The sequence below is a fragment of the Eumetopias jubatus genome, unplaced genomic scaffold (assembly GCF_037043125.1).
Source record: "Eumetopias jubatus isolate StellerSeaLion01/CBP00866 unplaced genomic scaffold, mEumJub1_p1.0 scaffold_4, whole genome shotgun sequence".
NCBI lineage: Eukaryota > Metazoa > Chordata > Mammalia > Carnivora > Otariidae > Eumetopias > Eumetopias jubatus.
In genome coordinates, this window is record NW_028274810.1 from 55,429,433 (window position 1) to 55,441,541 (window position 12,109).

Consider the following 12,109-nt stretch of genomic DNA (forward strand, 5'->3'; position numbering starts at 1 on the left):
TATACGTGATTATATAATACAGAAAAAAATACCACAGTGCTTATGTTATTTATAGAAAAGATACACAAAGATAGATAGCTAAAGTCAATTCTCAAACACTCAAAATAAGAAAACACTACCAGGCATAAAGAGACACTATATATTTGTAACACAAATATTCATAAAATTTACTCACAAGAGAACCTCTCACAAAAGTTGACTGATTTTCAGCCCATGGTAAATCAGAAAGAAAAAGTTAAAAAGGGAGTGGGCAGCTGCTAGAGCTTCTCCTAGTGATGGCTGATGGGCAGAGAGGAAAAGGAACTCAAGAGCAGAGCCATGTGGAGCCAGTTAGTACCATGGCAAACAGCTTTTGCAAGCCCTAAGGACAAGTATTATAACACAACACAATAACTGATTTTCTCACTGTTGGTAGCTTTGTGGTGTGTCAACGTGGCTTGGCTGAACTACAGTTCCCTGAATTCACTCTCTAGTATGCTGCTAGCTACAGTGGGCTACAAGGGATATGCTCAAAAGAACTGGAGGACAGAGGGAGGCAGCACCATTGTGTAGTGTGCACACACATACACACACCTTCTCCCAGTTATTCAAACACGAATCTTGGTGCTGCGGGGATGAGATTGTGCAGATGTAATGAAAGTCCCTCTTCAGTTGATTTTAACTTAATCAAAAGGGAGATTCTTGGATGGCCTGACTTAATCATTTTGAAGACTTTTAAAAGAGAGCTTAGGTCTTCCCTAAATTGAGATTCCAAACAGAAACTAGGTTTAAATTGCTCTTCCTTCCCCTTAGATATTCCTTCCTGAATGCCTGCCTTGTGGACTTTCAGTTTGTTCAATCAGACCCCATGACAGTATAAGCCAATTTCTTGTAATAAATTCTCTCTCTCTCTCACACACACACACACACACACACACACACACACACACACACACACCCCTCCCACTCATTCTTCTTCTCAACCAGGTTGAGCCCTGATTGATACACCACTGAAAATCATGACTCTTCAAGATAATATTTAATCATGTTTAGTAGACTTTGTTTAAGGGGGAGGGAAATAGGTAACAATCAAGAAAGATGATCACTTAACATATTTCGAATAAAAGTACTGGTATATAGAGGGATAGATCTGTGTTATGTGGAAAAATGCACTAATGAAGAACACCTCATTCCCTAATGACACCATATAAATGAGATATTACCATAACACTTTTAGAGAACAGCTTATACAACACTATATATAAACTTTGTATCTCTTACCTGATTATTATCTGGATGTGATGTGGCAAAATATCCTTGATCTTCAGAAAGATACTGAAGCTGCACCAAATATTGGCTACTTTATCCTTAAAAAGAGATTTGTTAGTTTTTCATTCTGATATAATAGAAAGAAATATTAAACTCTATCAAAGTACAGCCCGGGCACCCGGGTGGCTCAGTTGGTTAAGCGACTGCCTTCGGCTCAGGTCACAATCCTGGAGTCCCAGGATCGAGTCCGGCATCGGGCTCCCTGCTCAGCGGGGAGTCTGCTTCTCCCTCTGACCTTCTTCCCTCTCATGCTCTCTCTCTACCATTCTCCCTCTCAATAAATAAATAAAAATCTTTAATAAAAAAAAAAAGTACAGCCCATAATCTCTAAATAAACTTTTGAGACATAAAGCTTTTGTTCATAATTTTATAACTAACTTGCTTAAACTCTCCAAGGAATACACACACACACACACACACACACACACACACGCATTTTTTGTTTTTTGCAATGGGAGTTGACCTAAATCACTAGCCAACCATAACCTAGACATTCCCAAGAAATGTTTATTTTTTTCAAAGAGCAGCACACTATCCCTAAATACTTAAGTTATTCATATTTGAAAATTTTTGTAGGGAATCTTTTCTCCTAATTTGTAGAACACACATTTTTTGACCCATTTTATCACACAGTGGAAATTATCTCAAGTATAACCTACTAGCAACTTACAATGAAAAGAGTTAATTGCTAATAAATCAAGGTATTTAAAGACATTAGCAGTTGTGGTAGGATCACTTTCAAAATTAAATTTGTAACTACAGCTCTCTGCTTGTGAAACCTATCCTCTACACAGCCGCTTAACTCATAGCTGTGTAAGCATAACATCAAGAAAGTAACTATCAGGGAAGAGCAAGATGGCACAGGAGAAGGAGACCTAAATTTTGTCTGGTCTCAGGAATTCAGCTAGATAGGGATCAAACCATTCTGAACACCTACTAAGTTAACAGGAAATCGAAGAAAAGAATAGCAGCAACAGTCTGAACAGAAAAGCAACCGCTTTCAGGAAGGTAGGACGTGCAGAGAAGTGAATCAGAGGCAATATTCAGGAAGATAGACCATGGGGGAAGGAGCCTCCATCAGCAGCTACTGGGAAGTGACAGAGCAGTGGGGCACAAAATCAGAACTTTTAGAAGTCGGCTCCGCTGAGGGATGTCACTCCAGTGGCTAAGTGGAGGGTGGAACACTTGCTGGGACAGTGTGGTCTCAAGACCCTCAGGGTCACAGAAAGACTGGTGGTGCCTGGGTGTAGCAAAGCTCCCAGGTATCAGAGCAGGGTCGCCAGCTGCAAAGACGTGGCCGAGGCGCGGGCTCTCAGCTCGGGGTGGCCATAAACTGTGATCCGCAGCCCAGTCGGGCCACTGCTCCTCCAGCAGGGACCCAACAAGCGACAGATCCGGGAAGACTCCCCTTACTCCCCCAGGAGGAGCGGCGCAGGAGTGCACCGCAGGGATCTGCTGGGTTTGGAGACTCCACATGGAGTCGGGTGCCAGAGACAGAAACGCTCGGTCACAGGCCGGGTGAGCACGGAGTGCAGCTGGAGACCGGGGAGACGGGAGTGATTGACTGCTTTTCTCTGGGGGCTCACTGAGGAGTGCGGCCCTGAGTCCTCGGCTCCTCCAGGGCGGAGACTGGGAGGCCACCGTTTCCACTCTCGTCTTCCAAAGCTTAACAGAAAGCTTGCAGGGAACAAAAGCTCCCCAGAGCAAACCCGAGCAGATTACTTAGCCGGAGGGCAAAGGCGGGGCAATTCCGCTTCCAGCAAAGACATCTGGGAACCACGACAACAGGCCACTCCCCCCAGAAGATCAGGAAGAACAGCCAGCCAATACCAAGTTTACCGATCAATGGGAATGGCAGAACGCCAGCACCAGGGGAATACTGCACATAGAATTCATGGCTTTTTTCCCCCTGATCCTTTAGTTTTTCAAAGTTAATTTTTTTAATTTTCTTTTTTTTCTTTTTCTATTTTTTTCTTGAATTTTTTTCCCTTTTTCAACCAACATCTTATCAATCCCTTTATTAAATATCTTTTTTATTTTTCATTTTTAGAGTCATATTCTATCCCCTCATTGTAGTTAACCTTATTTGTGGTATATATATAAGTTGTTCTCCCTTTTAAATTTTGGGATACAGTTTCTTCTAACAGACCAAAATATACCCTAAATCTCTAGTGTATGGCTTTGTTCTAGTCTCCTGCCTGATCACATTCTCTCCCTTTTTTTTTAAATTTCTCTTCTTTCTTTTTTCAACCAACTTATCAATTCCTTTTATAAAATCCTTTATAATATTCACCTTTACATTCATATTTTATCCCTTCATCATATTTACCCTTATTTTTGTACACACATAAGTTTTCCTTTCTTTAAAATTTTGGGAGGCAGGTTCTTCTAACAGACCAAAATACACCCAAAATCTAGTGTGTGGCACTGATCTATTCACCAGCCTGATCATATTTGATCATATTCTTTTTTTCTTTTTTTGCTTTCTTTCTTCTTTTTTTTTCTTTTCTCTTTTTTCTTTCTTTCCTTTTGTTTTCCCCCAGTTTCAGGTCTCTTCTGATTTGTTTAGTGTATATTTTTCTGGGGTCGTTGTTACCCTGTTAACATTTTTTTCTCTCATTCATCTGTTCTCCTCTGGACAAAATGACAAGACAGAAAAACTCACCTCGAAAAAAAGAACAAGAGGCAGTACCGACTGCCAGGAACCTAATCAATACGGACATTAGTAAGATGTTGGAACTAGAGTTCAGAATAATGATTATAAAGATACTAGCTGGGCTTGAAAAAAGCATGGAAGATACTAGACAAACCCTTTCTGGAGAAGTAAAAGAACTAAAATCTAACCAAGTTGAAATCAAAAAGGCTATTAATAAGGTGCAATCAAAAATGGAGGCTCTAACTGCTAGGACAAATGAGGGAGAAGAGAGAATTAGTGATATAGAAGAAGAAATAATGGAGAATAAAGAAACTGAGAAAAAAAGAGATAAACAACTACTGGATCATGAGGGCAGAATTCGAGAGATAAGTGATACCATAAGACAAGACAATATTAGAATAATTGGGGTCCCAGAAGAAGAAGAAAGAGAGAGAAGGGCAGAAGGTATATTGGAGCAAGTTATAGCAGAGAACTTCTCTCATTTGGGGAAGGAAACAGGCATCAAAATCCAGGAGGCACAGAGAACCCCCCTACAAATCAGTAAAAACAGGTCAACACCCTGACATCTAATAGTAAAACTTACAAGTCTCAGAGACAAAGAGAAAATCCTGAAAGCAGCTCGGGACAAGAGGTCTGTAACCTACAATGGTAAAAACATTAGATTGGCAACAGACCTATCCACAGAGACCTGGCAGGCCAGAAAGCACTGGCATGATATATTCAGAGCACGAAACAAGAAAAATATGCAGCCAAGAATACCATATCCAACTAGGCTGTCACTGAAAATAGAAGAAGAGATAAAAAGCTAACAGGACAAACAAAACCTAAAAGAATTTGCAAACACGAAACCAGTCCTACAAGAAATATGGAAAGAGGTCCTCTAAGTAAAGAAAGAGCCTAAAAGTAACATAGACCAGAGAGGAACAGAGACAACATACATAACAGTCACCTTACAGGCAATACAATGGCAATACATTCCTATCTTTCAATAGTTACCCTGAATGTAAATGGCCTAAATGCCCCAATCAAAAGACACAGGGTATCAGATTAGATAAAAAACAAGAACCATCAATATGCTGTCTGCAAGAGACTCATTTTAGACCCAAAGACACCCCCAGATTGGAAGTGAAGGGGTGGAAAACCATTTACCATGATAATGGACACCAAAAGAAAGCTGGGGCGGCAATCCATATATCAGACAAATTAGATTTTAAACCAAAGACTATAATAAGAGATGAGGACGGACACTATATCCTACTTAAAGGGTCTATCCAACAAGAAGATCTAACAATTGTAAATACCTATGCCCCTAACAAGGGAGCAGCCAATTATACAAGCCAATTAATAACAAAAGCAAAGAAACAAATCAACAACAATACAATAATAGTAGGGGACTTTAACACCCCCCTCACTGAAATGGACAGATCATCTAAGCAAAAGATCAACAAGGAAATAAAGACTTTAAATGAAACACTGGACCAAATGGACTTCACAGATATAATCAGAACATTCCATCCCAAAGCAACGGAACACACATTCTTCTCTAGTGTCCATGGAACACTCTCCAGAATAGATCACATCCTAGGTCACAAATCAGGTCTCAACCGGTACCAAAAGATTGGGATAATTCCCTGCATATTTTCAGACCACAGTGCTTTGAAACTAGAACTCAATCACAAGAGAAAAGTCAGAAAGAACTCAAATACATGGAGGCTAAGAGCATCCTACTAAAGAATGAATGGGTCAACTCAACAAGGAAATTAAAGAAGAGTTAAAAAAAATTCATGGAAACAAATGAAAAAGAAAACACAACTGTTCAAAATCTTTGGGATGCAGCAAAGGCGGTCCTAAGAGGAAAGTATATAGCAAAACAAGCCTTTCTCAAGAAACAAGAAAGGTCTCAAATATACAACCTAACCCTACACCTAAAGGAGCTGGAGAAAAAACAGCAAATAAAGCCTAAACCCAGCAGGAGAAGAGAAATAATAAAGATCAGAGCACAAATCAATGAAATAGAAACCAAAAGAACAGTAGAACAGATCAACAAAACTAGGAGCTGGTTCTCTAAAAGAATTAATAATATTGATAAAGCCCTGGCCAGACTTATCAAAAAGAAAAGAGAAATGACTGAATTAAATAAAATCATGAATGAATGAGGAGAGATCACAACCAACACCAAAGAAATACAAACAATAATAGGAACATATCATGAGCAACTATATGCCAGCAAATTAGATAATCTGGAAGAAATGGATGCATTCCTAGAGATGTATAAACTACCAAAACTGAAACAGGAAGAAATAGAAAACCTGAGCAGACCTATAACCACTAAGGAAATTGAAGCAGTCATCAAAAATCTCCCAACAAACAAAAGCCCAGGGCCAGATGGCTTCCCAGGGGAATTCTACCAAACATTTAAAGAAGAATTAATACCTACTCTTTTGAAACTGTTCCAAAAAATAGAAATGGAAGGAAAACATCCAAACTCATTTTATGAAGGCCAGCATTACCTTGATCCCAAAATCAGACAAAGACCCCATCAAAAAGGAGAATTACAGACCAATATCCCTGATGAACATGGATGCAAAAATTCTCCCCAAAATACTAGCCAGTAGGATCCAACAGTACATTAAAAGGATTATTCACCACGACCAAGTGGGATTTATTCCTGGGCTGCAAGGTTGGTTCAACATCCACAAATCAATCAATGTGATACAATACATTAATAAAAGAAAGAACAAGAACTATATGATCCTCTCAATAGATGCAGAGAAAGCATTTGACAAAGTACAGCACCCTTTCTTGATTAAAACTCTTCAGAGAGCAGGGCTAGAGAGTACATACCTCAATATCATAAAAGCCATCTATGAAAAACCCACAGCGAATATCATTCTCAATGGGGAAAAACTGAGAGCTTATCCCCTAAGGTCAGGAACACAGCAGGGATGTCCACTATCACCACTGCTATTCAACATGGTACTAGAAGTCCTAGCCACAGCATTCAGACAACAAAAAGAAATAAAAGGCATCCGAGTCAGCAAAGAAGTTAAACTCTCACTCTTTGCAGATGATATGATACTTTATGTGGAAAACCCAAAAGACTCCACTCCAAAACTGCTAGAACTCATACAGGAATTCAGTAGAGTGGCAGGATATAAAATCAATGCACAGAAATCAGTGGCATTTCTATACACCAACAACAAGACAGAAGAAAGAGAAATTAAAGAGTCAATCCCATTTACAATTACACCCAAAACCATAAGATACCTAGGAATAAACCTATCCAAAGAGGCAAAGAATCTGTACTCAGAAAACTATAAAATACTCATGAAAAAAAACTGAGGAAGACACAAAGAAATGGAAAAACGTTCCATGCTCATGGATTGGAAGAACAAATATTGTGAAGATGTCAATGCTACCTAGAGCAATCTACACATTCAATGCAATCCTTATCAAAATACCATTAACTTTTTTCAAAGAAATGGAACAAATAATCCTAAAATTTGTATGGAACCAGAAGAGACCCCACATAGCCAGAGGAATGTTGAAAAAGAAAAGCAAAGCTGGTGGTATCACAATTCCGGACTTCCAGCTCTATTACAAAGCTGTAGTCATCAAGACAGTATGGTACTGGCACAAAAACAGACACATACATCAATGGAACAGAATAGAGAGCCCAGAAATGGACCCTCAACTCTATGGTCAACTCATCTTTGACAAAGCAGGAAAGAATGTCCAGTGGAAAAAAGACAGTCTCTTCAACAAATGGTGCTGGGAAAATTGGACAGCCACATGCAGAAGAATGAAACTGGACCATTTCCTTACACCACACACAAAAATAAACTCAAAATGGATGAAAGACCTAAATGTGAGACAGGAGTCCATCAAACACAGGCAGCAACCTCTTTGACCTCAGCCACAGCAACTTCTTCCTAGAAACATCGCCAAAGGCAAGGGAAGCAAGGGCAAAATGAACTATTGGGATTTCATCAAGATAAAAAGCTTTTGCACAGCAAAGGAAACAGTCCACAAAACCAAAAGACAACCAACAGAATGGGAGAAAATATTTGCAAATGACATATCAGATAAAGGGCTAGTATCCAAAATCTATAAAGAACTTACCAACTCAACAGCCAAAGAACAAATAATCCAATCAAGAAATGGGCAAAAGACATGAACAGACATTTTTCCAAAGAAGACATCCAAATGGCCCACAGACACATGAAAAAGTACTCAGCATCGCTCAGCATCAGGGAAATCCAAATCAAAACCTCAGTGAGATACCACCTCACACCAGTCAAAATGGCTAAAATTAACAAGTCAGGAAACGACAGATGTTGGCGAGGATGCGGAGAAAGGGGAACCCTCCTACACTGTTGGTGGGAATGTAAGCTGGTGCAGCCACTCTGGAAAACAGTATGGAGGTTCCTCAAAAAGTTGAAAATAGAGCTACCCTACGACCCAGCAATTGCACTACTGGGTATTTACCCCAAAGATACAAATGTAGGGATCCAAAGGGTTACGTGCACCCCAATGTTTATAGCAGCAATGTCCATAATAGCTAAACTATGGAAAGACTCAAGATGTCCATCAACAGATGAATGGATAAAGAAGATGTGGTATATATATAAAATGGAATATTACGTAGCCATTAAAAAAACCAAAATCTTGCCATTTGCAACGACTTGGATGGAACTAGAGGGTATTATGCTAAGTGAAACAAGTCAATCAGAGAAAGACACGTACCAGATGATCTCACTGATATGAGGAATTCTTAATCTCAGGAAACAAACTGAGGGTTGCTGGAGTGGTGAGGGATGGTAGGGATGGGGTGACTGGGTGACAGACTTTGGGGAGGGTATGTGCTATGGTGAGCGCTGTGAATTGTGTAAGACTGATGAATCACAGTCCTGTATCTCTGAAACAAATAACACATTATATGTCAAAAAAAAGAAGAAGCTAGCAGGAGGGGAAGAGTGAAGGGGGGAATCGGAGGGGGAGATGAACCATGAGAGACTATGGACTCTGAGAAACAAACTGAGGGTTCTAGAGGGGAGGGGGGTGGGGGATGGGTTAGCCTGGTGATGGGTATTAAAGAGGGCATGTATTGAATGGAGCACTGGGCGTTACATGCAAACAATGAATCATGGAATACTACATGAAAAACTAATGATGTAAGGTATGGTGATTAACATAACATAATAAAATTTTTAAAAAATCTGTTTTTTAATCATTCAAAAAAAAAAGAAAGTAACTATCCATCCCACTTCCCTCTGTCAATCAAAGAAAATGCTCTTCAGATTTTGAGGGCAATAAGTGAATGGAGGTGGCCAGCAACACCATCAAACATGTATGATACTTATTTTTATAATTATCATGATAAATACTATTTCTGAAATGGAAGGCAAAGCAGATAACCAAGCAGTTTAGATGGGGAATTAACTTTTCTTTATATAGGTTTTAAGGTTGAGGAAATCGAAAGAAGTTAAGGGGAAAAAAAAAAAGTAAAGAACACAATTTTCAAAATTCAAACCACTGCTCTGCCATGTACAAGCTACATGAATCTCTGACCTCAGTTTTCTGATCTGTAAAATGGATACAATAGCTCAGTCAGAGCTATTATAAGAATCAAATAAAATCACATGTGAAGTATGTGGTACCTAGTAAGTAAGAGTGGTAACAGTAATACTGATTATTTGTGATTATCACTATCAGTAGCACCAGTATCCCCATCAACATGTAAGTCGCATATTCCTGTTCCATCACAACACCAAACTCTTTCTTGATCTCTTTCAAAATGCTGCTACCATCTTCCTATAGATCCACTGAAAGATAATCTATAGCAATTTATATATTCAAAAATTAGAAAGATATAGGGGCACCTGGGTGACTCAGTCGTTAAGCATCTGCCTTCGGCTCAGGTCATGATCCCAGGGTCCTGGGATCAAGCCCCGCATCAGGCTCCCTGCTCCGGGGGAAGCCTGCTTCTCCCTCTCCCCTGCCTGCTGCTTCCCCTGCTTCTGCTCTCTCTCTCAAATAAATAAAATCTTTTAAAAAAAAATTAGAAAGATATATATGCTTTTCTAATTCTTTTTAAAAGAAATGTTTATCAAAAGCAAATTATCTATAAATATGTTGTCTCTAACTTTATTAAAAGGCCTTTTTGTTTCAGAAAAACGGTTTGTTTAATTTAATTACTAAATCTAAATCATCAAATTATCCATGTAATAAAAGTTTAACAAGAGCGATTAAGCTAGCATTAATGAAAGATTCTCATTAAAAATTACTATGGATGAAGGTTATATAAGGAATTATGAGATCTTGCTGAAGCAAACATGATTATTAGTTTAATAAATAATTTCCTAAGACTAAAAAGAGAATATAAACCAAAAAATCAGAGCTGTTAACATTGTAGCTGCAACTTCTCATGCTGTCTTTCACTATGGATATTATTTCATTAGAAAAATATATAATTTAGGGGCGCCTGGGTGGCTCAGTTGGTTGGGCGACTGCCTTCGGCTCAGGTCATGATCCCAGGGTCCTGGGATCAAGCCCCGCATCGGGCTCCCTGCTTGGCGGGAAGCCTGCTTCTCCCTCTCCCACTCCCCCTGCTTGTGTTCCCTCTTTCGCTGTCTCTCTCTCTGTCAAATAAATAAATAAAATCTTAAAAAATAAATAAATAAAAATTAAAATAAAAAAAGAAAAATATGTAATTTAATTATGGATTTCATGATGCATAAATATTATCTATTCACTTACTGTACTAGAACATGCCAGCCGAGCTAGAGGTTATATACTGGATTAAATGACTGGCAAGGAATGACTGCAAGGAGAGCAGCTAAAGTTACTATTCCTTGTGTGTCTTCTACATGAAATCCCCAGAGGTCACAGCAAAGGCAGTGTTAACAGAAAGGAGTGAGAAGAAAGTTTTTAAACATACCTCAAATAATCCACGATCAACTGGGAAGAGTCTTCTCAGAACCTGCTGCGTTTGCTCCCTTTCTGTAAAGAATGGCAGCCAGCAGAGAATAAAGGAAGCCACAACTGTACAAGCTAGCTTAATTAACAACACAAACCTAGAACAAAAAAACAAAGGTACCCAGTTAGACAGGGAGAGGTTAATAATTCTGAGAAATCAGTCTCAGTCTCACTAAAGTTAATAATAAATACAAATGTATGGTAATGATAGATCTATGCTACTAACAAAGGCTTAATATGGGAGTCTACCCAATCAGAGTTAAGAAATTCACAATTATTAAGATGTATAGCTCTCCAACAAAATGACTATCACTATCTTAATTAACATTTAACTTATACGCCTTTCCAATGCAGCCATGAAGAAAAATGTCAAATTGGGATGTATTTCTAAAAATATAAAATGTAATATGCTCTAAATGGGTGAAATCCATAGCAATGCTCTAACAAGCCAATCCACATTACCTCCAGTAAGTGTACATTGATCAAAATATTTCTCTAGTTAGGAAAATTTAAAATAAAATAATAGAGAACATGACTTAATCTCTCTTCCAACTCACCCCATGGTCAACACGTTAATAAGAAATCATCTAAAGGCAAAATGAAAGACCATCTTCTTTCTGGTAAGTATGCCAAATAAATTCTCTGAAGTACTTTTTTAAAATTCTGATGTTTAAAAGCCACTCACCCCTTTCCTTTCAGGCCTTTTTTAAAACACTTGCCAAGTAAGAAGCAAAAAAATGGCAAGGAATGGTAAAGTTCCATCTGTTTATAATTTATAGCTAAGCAAAATGCCAGTGAGCCTAGCAGGTCCCAGTCATAAGATACTCCAAGAACACCCCACAAAGCAAAGCCAAGACTCACAGAATTATATATGTTCCTATGTCAAGGAAATTAACTCAATAATTAAAAGAGATAGATCTTGAGAGCATATTTTTTATGTGATTTTAAAATAATATATAATGAAGGCTATTTCTAACAGAAATTGTAAGTATTGAAGTGATAAACTAATATGAAACAGTATATAATGGCCTCAAATATATTAAAACGACTGCTAAACAGAGCAACTGATTTGTTTAGATTTAAAAGATCACTAAATAGTTAACACATAGCTTTGTTTCTGCTAGATTATTGCACAGTATTATTATAACATACCAAAATCTAGAGAAA

General features: G+C 38.4%; 1 protein-coding gene across 3 annotated transcripts in view; it reads right to left on the reverse strand.

Moving 5' to 3' along the window:
• The window catches only part of ALG6 (ALG6 alpha-1,3-glucosyltransferase), a 71,256-nt gene that overhangs the window by 20,464 nt on the left and 38,683 nt on the right, over positions 1–12,109 (reverse strand). For all 3 annotated transcript variants that reach the window (XM_028106922.1, XM_028106920.1, XM_028106921.2), the window contains exons 8-10: positions 11,628–11,813; positions 10,905–11,040; positions 1,261–1,346 (exon numbers count right to left, since the gene is read on the reverse strand). In XM_028106922.1, coding sequence (XP_027962723.1) covers positions 1,261–1,346; positions 10,905–11,040; positions 11,628–11,813 — 408 coding nt within the window. The remainder of the gene's footprint in view (positions 1–1,260; positions 1,347–10,904; positions 11,041–11,627; positions 11,814–12,109) is intronic.